At 39.1% G+C, this 13,592-nt stretch overlaps 1 protein-coding gene across 2 annotated transcripts in view; it reads left to right on the forward strand.

Moving 5' to 3' along the window:
• Positions 1-13,592, forward strand: part of LOC141774580 (pyridoxal kinase-like) — a 31,128-nt gene that overhangs the window by 9,347 nt on the left and 8,189 nt on the right. The window contains exons 2-11 of one of the 2 annotated variants that reach the window (XM_074647357.1): positions 810-864; positions 6,917-7,021; positions 8,260-8,343; positions 10,493-10,527; positions 10,934-11,019; positions 11,755-11,800; positions 12,068-12,179; positions 12,282-12,418; positions 12,549-12,615; positions 13,107-13,585. In XM_074647357.1, coding sequence (XP_074503458.1) covers positions 810-864; positions 6,917-7,021; positions 8,260-8,343; positions 10,493-10,527; positions 10,934-11,019; positions 11,755-11,800; positions 12,068-12,179; positions 12,282-12,418; positions 12,549-12,615; positions 13,107-13,174 — 795 coding nt within the window. In that variant the 3' untranslated portion in view covers positions 13,175-13,585. Of the gene's footprint in view, positions 1-809; positions 865-6,916; positions 7,022-8,259; positions 8,344-10,492; positions 10,528-10,933; positions 11,020-11,754; positions 11,801-12,067; positions 12,180-12,281; positions 12,419-12,548; positions 12,616-13,106; positions 13,586-13,592 lie in introns of those variants that run through there. The other variant, XM_074647356.1, reaches the window with a different exon arrangement.

Genomic DNA, 13,592 nt, shown 5'->3' on the forward strand with positions numbered 1-13,592 from the left:
TTTTGATCTGTTTATTGCAATTAAATCACAGCACAGTCTGTTTATTTTGGGTTCATACCGCAGTAGCGACGTGGCTTGCTAGATACAGTCAGTGCGATGGCGCTCTATGTGAACACAGCTCCCCGCTGGGTGATGTTATGAACCCAGACATGACGGCGTTTGGTTTTCTGACATATCTGGGACTTCAACAACATGTACAAAGCAGCAACAGTGGTTATTTCTTCCATGGTTGATGGAGGAAATGGAGGAAAGAAAAGTTGTTGGTATCTATGGAGACAAGCTCCTTCTCCTCTCCGGCGGTCAAACTCGCCCGAGTAAAGCGAGGCGAAAATTTGCTTCGCTCTTGGTGTCTGAACACAGCATAAGGGGCTTTATAGTGTGTTTCAGCTCATTGATTTGGTTTTCCTTCCTGCAGCTTTACTGTTTTGGTTCACTCTGATAGCGTTGTAGACAGACAAAAACAAAATTAGCAACTAGCTGGTGAACATAGTGGAGCATTTAACAGCTAAAGAGGCAGATATTTCCCCTCAGGAGCTAAAAGGAGAGTGAATATCGGACTTACATTCATCAGGTGGACAGAAACACGACTCCAAATTAATGCTGAAGATGCTCCATATCTGCTGGATGTGTTTTCCGTAACGTGTTCACAGCTTGTTTCTGCTGCCTTGCAGGTTTAATGACCATATTAACTTCCTTAAACCAGTTTTCTATTGTCCAGCTTTGCGTACTAAGTGTGCAGTAGTGTGGTATATTTGTACTGTTACTCCTAATCCCTCCTGACACCTGATCTGTTTCCTCTCCATCTCCAGGTTTTAGGGTTTGAGGTGGACTCCATCAACTCTGTCCAGTTCTCCAACCACACAGGTAAGACGGATGAAATAGCATATTTCTTTGTGAGTGTGTGCTGTGTTTTAGTTTAATTTAGTGTGTGTGTGTGTGTGTGGGTGTGTATGAGTCAGTCAGAGCCGCTGGTGTCGTGACGAGGTGTTAGCGAGTGTTAGAGCGGCGTCTGTCGTGGTCGTGTTGAGGCTGACGAGTCGACAGCCGAGTGAGTCAAGTTTTCGGGAGGTCATTGACTTCACTGGCTGACACCAGAAGTAGCTGCAGGGGAAAAACTCCATTCACATTTCATACAGGCTTTCTCTCTCCGTCCTCTTGGGACGTCACAGATGCTGCTGGACTTATTTAGATGAGGATGCCAAGATCAGTTAGCTCATCACGAGGAGTACTACTCAGCCTAGTTGTAGAGTGGAACTCTCTAAAGTCTTGAGCCTGAAGACTACAAATTCATAACATAGGGGGAAGGATGTGGGTATTTATAGTACCAGGCAGAAAGGGTCTATTTAAAGGTGAAAGATTGAGCTGCATTATGGCTAGAAAAAGTTCAAATATATCTATTTCTGCTCCATTGATTTTTATCCATCCATTATCTGCCGGGTCACGGGGGCAGCAGGCTAAAGGCTGGCCCACACTAAAAGATTTTTCAGATCTTAACAGATGTGTAAAACTTGAGAGAGCCCACACATAACGACATGTTCTGTTAAATTGAACAGTTTGGATCCTATAGTGTGTGGAGAGCAACGATTTGGCCAAAACAGCCACCACACACTAACAGATTAAAAAAAAAAGAAATCCCGCAAAATCTCTGGCGATCAAACGTGACTTTAATGTAAACAAACATGGCGGACGACGGGCAGGAAGAATTAGTCATGGAGGGAAGGGTGGATGGATGAAGTTACGGAGACACGTTAAATAAACACTAATCAACAAGCTGGTCCTCCATTTCTGAGCTCCATCTCACTACTACTTTATGCTTCACGTTTAGCATTAGCTCATGCATTAGCCGCGACTGCCATGACGGCGGTGGTTGTCCTTCCATCTTCAGTCATCTTGGTTCTCTATTGGCTGTCATTCTTTCCCACATGACTGCGTCATCGGCTGTCCACGGGGTTCCCCACACACAACAGGAGATCCCATCGTAAATATTGTACATGTTTAATATTTATGATTTGAAATCGGTGCGGCCAGGATGGACTTCAGAGCCGATCAGGGGATGTAAAAAACACTCTTAACATTCCTCACACCACAGGAACATCTGGAAAGATCATCTTTAGAAGCATCAAACAATCAGCGCTTTGCTGATGATCGTCGGGAGGAATCAGGCCCAACATCAACTTGATTCTCAGATAGTGTGGACCCAGCATTATCATTATTTCAGATGTACCGGTTAAAAATAAAGGGTACTGATGATGCATCTTGTTGCTGATTGGCCCAGAGGGAATGTCTGCATCATCCCTCCCTAATATTTTGATGTAATTTCCACTCCCATGAATGAATAATCTGCATTGTGTCTCTCTCCTGTCTTACACTGATGGATGGTCTCTCAGCTCATGTTATTCATGCAAACTCAACTTCAAGAATGAATCAGCTGTGAAAACAAACACATCTGCCCAGCTGTTGCTTGTTGCTTCACAGTGGATACGATATTCAGACTCAGAAATCCTCTCAGGAACAGTTCATTATGACAGAGTTGAGAATTAGGGATGTCAAAGTTAACATGATAAATTAGTTTTAGCGCCACTAATTTCTTTAAATCTTTAACGGAACTTGCGGTTTTTAGGTTTTAGTGGGCTCAGTTTTAAAGCTAGAGTGAAGATACTGGTATCATTATGAAACCTAAAGAAGTCATAGTCAAGTCAGCACACTGACACACTGACAGCTGTTGTTGCCTGTTGGGCTGCAGTTTGCCATGTTATGATTTGAGCATATTTTTTATGCTAAATGCAGTACCTGTGAGGGTTTCTGGACAATATTTGCCATTGTTTTGTGTTGTTAATGGATTTCCAATAATAAATATATACATACATTTGCATAAAGCAGCATATTTGTCCACTACCATGTTGATAAGCATGCCTCCCCCCATCTTCTAAACACAGTATTTGGTTAATAATGCCGCTGTCTGCTCTATTCTTTGTATTTTTTACAGTGTTTTGTGTAGTACAGAGTGGATGACCTTGACCCCTTCATGTCATGGTTGTCTAGTTTTTCATCTGGTCTAGTTTGAGAATACAAGTCATCATGACTCTATATAATTACTCCTGAAGCTGGAAAAGGTCAGCGAGCTGTCTAACATCTCGGTGATGGTTGTGAGCCAGCTGTTTGAAAGCAGCCAGGTTAGACGACGTTGGTTTTCATTATTATTGAGATGGATGTAGTTGAGTTTAAAGCAATCTGCTGCCCTTAATTGTAGGTGTAGTGTAGGATAAGTGTTGTTATGTGGGCGAGCGTGGGACTCGTCTGTAGCGGCATCAGACGGATAAAATGCTGTAATTTACATTTGAGCTGTTTGGAAGTGTTGTAGCCTGAAGTTTCTCCACACATATCACTGATCAACTGAACAACTCAACAATGTCTTCTTTTGTTAAAGAAAATCATTTATTCAGGATAATCCACAGACTTGCTGTGAACAACGTTCTTTGGAAACTATTTTCTATCGAAAATGGAAGACAGGTTTTTTCCATAATAATTTATTGGAAGTAACATCAGGTGTGCAGAAACATACAAATAAAGCACAAATGTAAATGATTGTCCCTCCATATTTTGGTATTCCCCCTCAAGTCCTCTCCTACCCAAACCTCAACCATTGCCGATGCAAAAAAAGATAAGGAACAAAAAACAAAATTAAATAAAAAAAAGAAAAAGATAGAAAAGAACTTAAGATAAAAAAATCTATCTAAATAAAAAAAAGTAAAAAGAAAAGAAAATAAGATAAAAAAATTAATTTATATAAAAAAGAAAGAAAAGAAGATTTTAAAAATGAATTTAAATAAAAAAAGAAAGAAAAGAAAATAAGAAAAAAAAAGAATTTTATAATAAAAAAGAAAGAAAAGGAAATAAGATAAAAATAAATTTAAATAAAAAAAAAGAAAATAAAATAAGATAACAAATTAATTAAAGAAATAAAAGAAAATAAAAGCAAAATAGAAATTAAAAGAAAAGAAGATAAAAAATAATTTAAGTAAAAAAAAAAGAAGGAAAATAAGATTATTAAATATACAAATTAAAATAAAATAAATAAAGTACACTGCCAATAATAATAATTATAGGATAAAACCCAAACTACAGATAATATAGGCTGATATACTTTACATCAAATACTCAATGCTTCCAGTCGTCTCATAAGTACCAAGCTCAGTGACATCAAGTACAAATCACCATGTACAAATGGACAAATTAACTGTTAGTTGGGTGGTTGGTATTGGTGACAAAAGGACTGATCTATTCATTCAATTCTATGTTTATATACTACATACATTGTATACTAGAATTTTGATTCCTGTTTAAGTTTTGATTTATCTGTTGCTGCATTAAAAAGGTTTACACTTAAATTGTAAATACTGCTAATTTTTAAGATCTTTTACCAAATTGTTGGTGTACGATTTATTACTCTAATAATAAATAATTCAGTAAATTTATATCTATGTATTTATCTGTCACATTTTGTTTTAAAAAGTTAGGAAAGCAGTGTTTAAGTCAAGCCTGATGTTTCCTTACACATAACAGTGATCCCAGTCACGTCCACACAGTGAGGCATACAGCTTAGTAATCAAACACTGGTATCGGATCAGAACTCGGTATCGGCCGATACCCAAAGCCCAGGTGTTGGTATCAGGACTGAAACAATTGGAATGGTGCATCCCTAGTCTTTAGTGGGCTGTATATTTTATTGCAGCGCTCTTGTCTGTCCGAAGGCGGCCTAGACGGGATTCCTGTGAGCGCCCAGCTACATCTAGGTTCAATTTAAACCTATAGGAAGCAATTAGACTAAGATAAGAATGACTATTATAATCCCCACGTACAGAGCAGACAGAGATACAGCGGAGGACGATGTCAGGATTCCTCAGTGAGAAAGAATCCTCACATCTACGGTGTAAATTGGGTTTGTTTCAGTGACCTTAACGTAGAAACGCCTGAGACTCTGGTGCTTGTTTAATCAGATCTTGTGGATTGGATACGAACATTTTCAATTTCTTCAAGGGGAGTATGTAATTTGGGGTGACATATTGAAGACGACGTGTTCATCTGAGAGGGAGAGAGGGACAGAGAAGGTGAATAGAGAGACAGGAAGATGGAGGCAGGAGGAGGGAGAGCCAGCGACAGGACGCAGCAGTAAACAGCAGCAGGCGTTGTGAATTGCGACAGCAGCGAATGATGACGACAGAAGCAGCTCTTATCTGTAGGCCTGCCTCTCTCACACACGGCGCTCTGACTGCTCATCTCTCTTTCTTAGCCCCTTTGGCTTTCTCCCGGCTTGTTGCTTAGCAACCAGAACCCCCCCCCATCACGTGACTCGGCTGTGACTCACCTGGAGCTGCGACATCATCGGCCTGCAGCAAGCATGTCATACGCAGACAGACGCATGCTTACATTAGCATTCTCGTCACATTCATGTACATCCAAATCGGTACATGCAGCACTGAACACACTCATATACTCCGATATACAAATGCACACACTGTCAATAAAGACACCCGTCCACACACAATGTAGGTGTGTTTGTTAGAAGAGGGTCTTTGTCCTCGTCCTCCACCAGCCTCTCCTCTGTCCTACCACCAAAACATTTCCTTTTTTGTGCTTAGTTCATCGAAGTTCACACACTACACAGTTACAGGGAAAAGTCACATGCATGCAGTGTTGCCAACTGGACGACTTTCTCGCTAGATTTAGCGATTATTCAGACCCTCTTCGCGTCTTTATTTCCAAAAAGCAACTAGTGATAAATTAAGTGGCTTATCTACATCAGGGAAAAAGTGAGAAATATATTTAGGGCTGTCAATATATAAAGTATTTAATCGCACATTTTTTATCTGTTCAAAATGTACCTCAAAGGGAGATTTGTCAAGTATTTAATCTTCTTTATTAACATGGGAGTGGGCAAATATGCTTGCTTTATGGAAATATATATGTATATATTTATTATTGTAAATCAATTAACAACACAAAACAATGACAGATATTGTCCAGAAACCCTCACAGGTACTGCATTTAGCATAAAAACAATATGCTCAAATCATAACATGGCAAACTGCAGCCCAACAGGCAACAACAGCTGTCAGTGTGTCAGTGTGCTGACTTGACTATGACTTGCCCCAAACTGCATGTGATTATCATAAAGTGGGCATGTCTGTAAAGGGGAGACTCGTGGGTATCCATAGAACCCATTTACATTCACTGATCTGGAGGTCAGAGGTCAAGGGACCCCTTTGAAAATGGCCACAACAGTTTTTCCTCGCTAAAATATGGCTTAACTTAGGAGCGTTATTTAACCTCCTTCTTGACATGCTAGTATGACATGGTTGGTACCGATGGATTTCTTAGGTTTTCTAGCTTCCTTTGATGCCAGTAACTTCACTCTAGCTTTAAAACTGAGTTGATGCATTAAAGAAATTAGTGGCGTTAAAACGAAGTTGCCTTCCTCATAAAGCTGATCTTTAAAAGTATTTTAAATCCTGCATTGTTTCATCTATTGTTTACTAGCTTGCAGGCTTCTTCTTCTTCCTTGTCTTTGTTGACGCATTGCCGCATATCTTGGTGTGTTACCGCCACCTGTAGATCATTAAGTAACTTCTCCCCTCAGAAGAAAACCAGCCTGTCCAGACATTTCTGTTATTTAATGCACAAACTGAAACGTCCTAACCTTCAGAGAATTTTAATATTAGGTATAAAATTGAAAATGTTATCAGGTAAGTGGGAGTACTAGGTTTTTGATGTGTGTGTCAGCAGCTATAGGGGTTGTTAACGTGCACATATACAGTGCGTGTACGCGTGTGTGTGTGTGTGTGTCTATTTGTGTTCATGTGCCACTAGAGTCAGCAACTCAGCAAACACAATACCTCCTCTGCTCTCCTCTCTGCAGGTTATTCTCATTGGAAAGGCCAGGTGTTGACAGCAGATGAGCTCCACGTCCTTTATGAAGGAATCAAGCTGAACAACGTACACCAGTATGACTATGTTTTAACAGGTGAATGAAACATCACTTTTATACTTCATTTCTACACGGCTGTAATTGGAGTACTCCCCCCAGTTCTGCACTTTAGATTCAGCTTCATGTTAAGGTGATGTCATTATGTTGAGATATTTTAAATCATTCTGGGGTTGTATTCAAAAGTACTTGTGTGCAAATTGTAGCTGGATTTTATTCCACCAAAACTATTTTTTTTGTGTAACTAAAGTTGTCATTAAACAAAACTCAGCCTTGAGTTTCACTACACTGAAATGTATAAACACTGCATTTGAAAAAGCCGCTGTAGTTTAATGAATCTGAGTATGCCTGAGTGGCTATTTTTTTGCTAAACGGACAGTTTAATGGTAAAATAAAGACAAATAATTAAAGGGCAAGTCTATCTGCGTGCCACTCAGCCGTCAGCAAAAAGCAATGATGTAGGTTACCGCAGTAAGCTAATCAATAAGGTTATGAATAATGTGAATGCTAGCACTAGCTGAGTCAACGTTAGCTGTGCTAAGTTTGGAAATAACTGAAAGGGTTAGTTTTGATTTTTAAGGGTGGGGTTGTATGTATACTCCTGTGTTACTGTTTTTGTGAATGGAGTCTGGTGGCTTTGAAAAGAGCGATACAACTGCTTCAGTTCCCCGTCGGAAAGGGCTGTCTGACGCAGCAGAAAAATGTATTTTAGACACCTAAAAGTGTACGCTATATTTAGAACATTTTCCTCGCCTTACCTCGCCAACTTTCTGACGGGGAACTGAAGCCGTTATATCGCCGTCTTCAAAGCCACCAGACTCCATTCATAAAAACAGTAATTTTACCTCCCAGAACACGGGAGTTGCTGGTCTACCGCTGCATCGATTGTGTGACTTTCTGATCTGAACTAATGTGGCGTCCACAGCAGTACATTGCTTAGCTTCCTGCCGGTACTCCTGTCTGCTTCTCTAAACTGGGAGTACTATAAGGATGTATATATACTGTACATGTAGCAGCGTCATCATGCAGAAACCTATGTCAGGTCACCATGTGGGGGAAAGTTTTTAGAAGGTTTTGAAGGGAAAGTAGCATTTTGACGCTAAAACATACTTTGACCAAAATATGAATATTGCAATACATAAGGAACACCACTGGGAAGCTACAGGGTGATATAAAAACCTAAAAAGAATAATGGGCCTACCCTTTAAACTAAGTATTTACACAGAGTGGCTGTTAAAGTTGTGAACATAATGACTCTATTATGATGTTGTATTCAGGGTATACCAGAGACACATCCTTCTTGGAGATGGTAGTGGACATTGTTCAGGAGCTAAAGAGAGCCAACCCCAACCTGGTGTATGGTGAGTAACCACACGGTTTTATTTATTCTAGACATCTAGAACATTTTATTGGTTTCACTCACATGCATTTGGTTTTTGGAGAGCTGCACGTTACTGCATTGTAAGTATACACAAGAAATAAATGCATCTTCTGATGTTTATTCTTTAGGGTAATATTCCCTAAAGGTTAATTGATGCAGTTTGGATAATGTTGCATCAGTGGAGATATAACACAGAGGGGATCCTGCTGGGTCTAAACGCTTTTATAACAAGATTTAACTGTGCTATAAAGCATTAGCAGCAAGGGTTTTTAGCAAATGCTGAATTTCTGTGGTCACTGCTATGAATGCTATTAGGGCTACTCGGTACTCTTGAGCGTTACACGACCTGAGGCTTCAAAATTCAAACTTTTGACCACCAACCCGTCATCTTCAGCTTCTGAGCTCCATTCATTCATCTGGCTCTTTAGCTGCTAGACGCTCGCTAACGTTGTCTGTCTGCTGTTTGGTGTTTGGTGGTGCCTGCTGGATACAGGGTTGACGAGAGCAGATTTTGCAATGAACTAAAAGAAGCTAAGAAACATTCTCTCTCTCTCTCTGTCTCTGTCTCTGTCTCTGTCTCTGTCTCTCTCTCTCTGTCTCTCTCTCTGTATCTCTGTCTCTCTCTCTCTTTCTCTCTCTCTCTCGCCAGGAGGATTTTCCTCTCTCGTTGTACGAATCAGTTTCACTCAGATCAAAGTCGTTGTATCTTGGCCTGTAGACACTGTGTTAGTGGATCCAGTGAAGACCTCCTGCCACTGTTCAAAATAATAAGCAGCCAGAGGGTGACACGCATAATGTGTTTACCTTCAGTACTTTTTGTTGTGGACAGAACAGAAAGTGCTGTGTTACAATTTACTGTTGTGTGTCTGTAAGTCATTGTTTCTGTGATGTTACATAAATTGCATGCTGTGATGAAAGGATATAAATTACCTCTCTGTTGGTCCTGCTTGCCATAATCTGGTTTTACATTCATAACCCTTAGGGCTGCACATCAGACCTTAATATTATCGCTGAACTGTGTCCACAACAACTAGCATACTGTACCTGTCAAGTATTAAAAGATGGCACCTCTTCCTTCTTCTCTATTGAGAAGATTGTTATTGTAGGTAGATTGTGGTGTTGTTGAAAAGTATAGAACAAAAATCCTGTAATATATTTAGTTTTTTTGGACCGGATCTCAGGTATTATGTTGGCACTGATGTTAAAATATTTTTAAATATATTGATGGAGAAGTTTGTCTAGATAGAGGATCAGATCGGTACCGATGCCGCAAGGAATTGGTATCGGACAGGAAAAATTGGTATTTGAACATCTCAATAATTGTCGTGTTTAATATTTATTTAAGTAAATTCATCTGGAGTTTCGCCTACATCCTCCAAGGCATACAACCACAAGGTGGTAATACTAGTTATTGTGAGGTTTAATGAAGAGGCACTAGCATATGGAGGATCGAACCTGCCAAATTCATCTGTCACTGAGAAAGAAATGTTAAAAGAAATGTGTAAAGAAAAGAATACAGAAATAAATAAGTTTGGGGATTAGGGGAGAAATGCAGAAAATAAAATCATGCAGAAATACATAAATAAATCCATACATTTAAAAATAAATGTTAAACAAATAAAAAATAAATGCAAAAATAAATAAATAGATAAAAAACAAATGCAAAAATAAATACATTTAAAAATTAAAAATACATACATACATAAATAAATAAATAAATAAATAAAAGGGAAAATTAGAGTAAATAAATAAGGGAATTAATACAAAGAGAAATGAAGAAGCAAATTAAAACAGAAATATCAATTTATCACACATTTTATTAATTAATTATTGGCTACATTTATTTTTAATATTATTTTTTCTACATTTAATGACATATTTATTGATTTATTGATTTTAGATTTTGTCAGGTGCTGTCCTCCATACTAGCCGGGCCTTTTAGTCGTCTTTTTTAAGTGAATGTAGACATTAAAAATTACTGTTTTTTTCTGTCGTGTCTCTCTACATGCTGGCTGGGATGTGTTTACAATTCCAAATCCAGTTTCATGCCTCCCATCACTGCAGCATTCATGTGATAGTTGGAGCTTTACGTGTCTGACCATGAACGTGTTTGTTTTTTGTCATTTCAGTATGTGACCCCGTCCTCGGTGATCATGGATCTATGGTGAGTTTATGCTGATCTATGTCCTGTATGTGCAGCTGTGTGTGTTAATGTCTGTTGTTAGTAGATATATTCTTGTCTATTGTGCCTGTAATGTGTGTGGGAGGGTTTTAGTGCTCATCCTGGTGTTACAAAGCTCATTTCTCAGTGACAGATGGATTATTGTGATCTGACAGAACTACGTACACACAGTGACTCACTCTGCATGTGTATGTTGTGTATATATTACATTGTGCAGACGTGCATTTTCAGGGATTAAGATCATGTTCTGTCCGTTAGAGCTCATCATGTAAAACCATGAAAACGAAGATCAGAGAAGAACAGAGCCCACTCATTTCTGTGTGTAGACGAACACTATTTGTGTGTTTTCATGTGTTGTGTGATTCTAACCTGTGTGTTTGTTCCTCAGTACGTTCCTCAGAATCTTTACCCGGTCTATAAGAACAAGGTGGTTCCTGTTGCTGACATTATAACTCCTAACCAGTTTGAGGCTGAGTGAGTACAAGTGTCTTTTTTTATTTCATATTTGCAGTTTTGTTATCCGATAAATCTAGCATGACATTTCTCTAGTTGGCTTTTTTTTCAAGATACTTAGTTTAAATGACCTGCAGCTCAGTGAGTGACTGTGTGAAGAGCAGAGAAACATCATCTTTATGTAACGCCACTCATGCATTGTTATCTAATACCTGCATTTTGTGGATTTTGGGAAAGAATTAGCAAAAAAAGACCTGCTAGCTCACCTCTAATCTTTCTTGTTTTACCCTTTTTAAAGGGAGTCAACGTAAGAATCAGAAATTGCTTGTTAACTGTGACACCTGTGGCCGTTAAGTCAACGACAGCCACGTTTTTGTTAGCTCCTTTTTCAACTTAATTGCTGCATTTATGAAAAACGGTAACATTAAGCCACAGTTTAAAAGACACCTGCTCATTTATCTCTTTACAGTAGCTTCACTGTGAAGTTACTCCACCTAGTGGTGTTACTTTATGTCTGCAGGATCACATTGAAGGTTTTTCTGTTCACTAAAGACTCACTTGACTTTGTGGATTCTTACCCTTTTTGTTGCACTCGTGTGTTCCAGTATGAGAATAATTATATGTTTCAAGCTTTGAATAATGAGTCTTCTTTTGGACTTTCTCTTAAATGTGAATGTTTGTTTTTTCTATTTAATAACTTCCTTTTCAGTGTTTCTGTGACGGTGCTACTGACACATTTGTTTGCTCGTGTTGTAGATTATTGACGGGGAAAAACATCAGCACAGAGAAAGACGCTGTAGAGGTAATCATTCATAGCCTGATTTATACAACAGCTTATTTCTAAAAACGTTTCAAAATGTATTTTTTTAATGGCTGTTAACATTAAAATACATATTCCCTCTTTAAAAACCTTTGACTTTAATATGTCAACCAAATTAAACAATAATTTTGAACCTGGCTTTATCCAATTATTTTTATATATGTTTTTTTTTACCCTGGGGTGTCTCCTGTTAAACGCTTACTACTGACTAAATACAGCCCTAGTATCTCACTCACTGACTGTCTGTAGGTTATGGACCTTCTCCACGCTATGGGCCCAGACACAGTGGTCATCACCTCCTCTGATCTGCCCTCCAGACTGGGAGACCGCTTCCTTGTGTCGCTGGGCAGCCAGCGCAAGGGTACGTAACATGTGTATGTGAAGTCTGTATGTATATATTATTGCCAAGCCAACCAAAGTTAACCCTTCAACATGCTGTCATGTCTTTGCTGTGTTCTTTCAGTTCGTCCCGACGGCAGCAAGACAACACAGAGAGTTCGAATAGAAGTCCCCAAAGTGGACGCCGTCTTCGTAGGAACTGGAGATTTGTTTGCTGCTATGCTTCTAGCGTGGACACACCACTACCCCAATGACCTAAAGGTACGAAAACAGCCACACTGAGCAGACCACACACATTTAAAATTATCAACGACAGGACATAATAATAATAATAATGACTTTATTTTCACTCTTCTCTCTGTCGCTCTCTCGCTCTCGCTCTCTTTCTCAGATGGCCTGTGAGAAGACGTTTTCAGTGATGCACCATGTTATCCAGAGGACCATTTCGTATGCTCACGGTAAGAAAAGTAGGGCTCATTATCAGCGCCTAAAGCTTTGATCAACAATCGAGATAAAATCAATATTCTGTTACATTTTAGTGCATTTGATGCCAAATGTTTAGTTTAATTGGTTGCAATATTGGTTAAAACAGATACGCTTCCATTCTATTACATCTAACACTCCACACAGACTTTGTGACACAGGCATGTCTTTTTTACGCTCTTAATATACATATTTATATATATATTTCCCCTCTGGTGCGTTTAGTGAAGCGTAATCTTCACGGACAACCATTCAAATCACACAAATGTCCTGCTGTCTATATGTTGTAAACTTGTTAAGTATATCAACCTTGATTGATCAGTTTCTCTCTGAGCTTTTCCAGTTTCTCTATCACACTTTTATTTCCAGGCAGGGAATTAAAAATCAAAGAATCACTATGTAAAAACTCAGTTTTCATCCTGTATACTCGTCATGGAGCCTCCTTGAAATCTATTTTTGTCCAAAGCACCTCATAGAAGAAGTCTCGTAACTCATCAGACCAGCTCTTCACATGTCAACCTGCGCTACCTGTAGGAAATGAGCAGCAGATACAGATGTAGGGTGCTTCTCAAAGTCAACGATGCTTCTTGGTAGGACGGGTCCTTCCGAGACAGGTCATACAGAGCCTGAAAAAAAACATTAAAACTTAGTAACAGCTATTTTAATGCTTAAAAACAGCTTTTTAGCCAGTAAAGGATGATAACCATGGATGTATTAACATTGGCGACAGGCGTCTCTAAGCGGCACTCCCGCTGTAAACGGAAGTGAGAACACAAAATGACGCAATGCGTAAGCACCCTAGTTCAGGCAAAGAATAAGCTGAATTGGTTTTGCACAGCATGTCCAAACTATTTTTACATTTAAACCTTCCGTAATGTTAATCTTCATTCGTGTCTGCATTCCCGTCTGCCCACCCCCCCTACCCACCCATCCATCCACCCCTGTGTCTCTC

The sequence above is a fragment of the Sebastes fasciatus genome, chromosome 9 (assembly GCF_043250625.1).
Source record: "Sebastes fasciatus isolate fSebFas1 chromosome 9, fSebFas1.pri, whole genome shotgun sequence".
Taxonomy (NCBI): Eukaryota; Metazoa; Chordata; class Actinopteri; order Perciformes; family Sebastidae; genus Sebastes; species Sebastes fasciatus.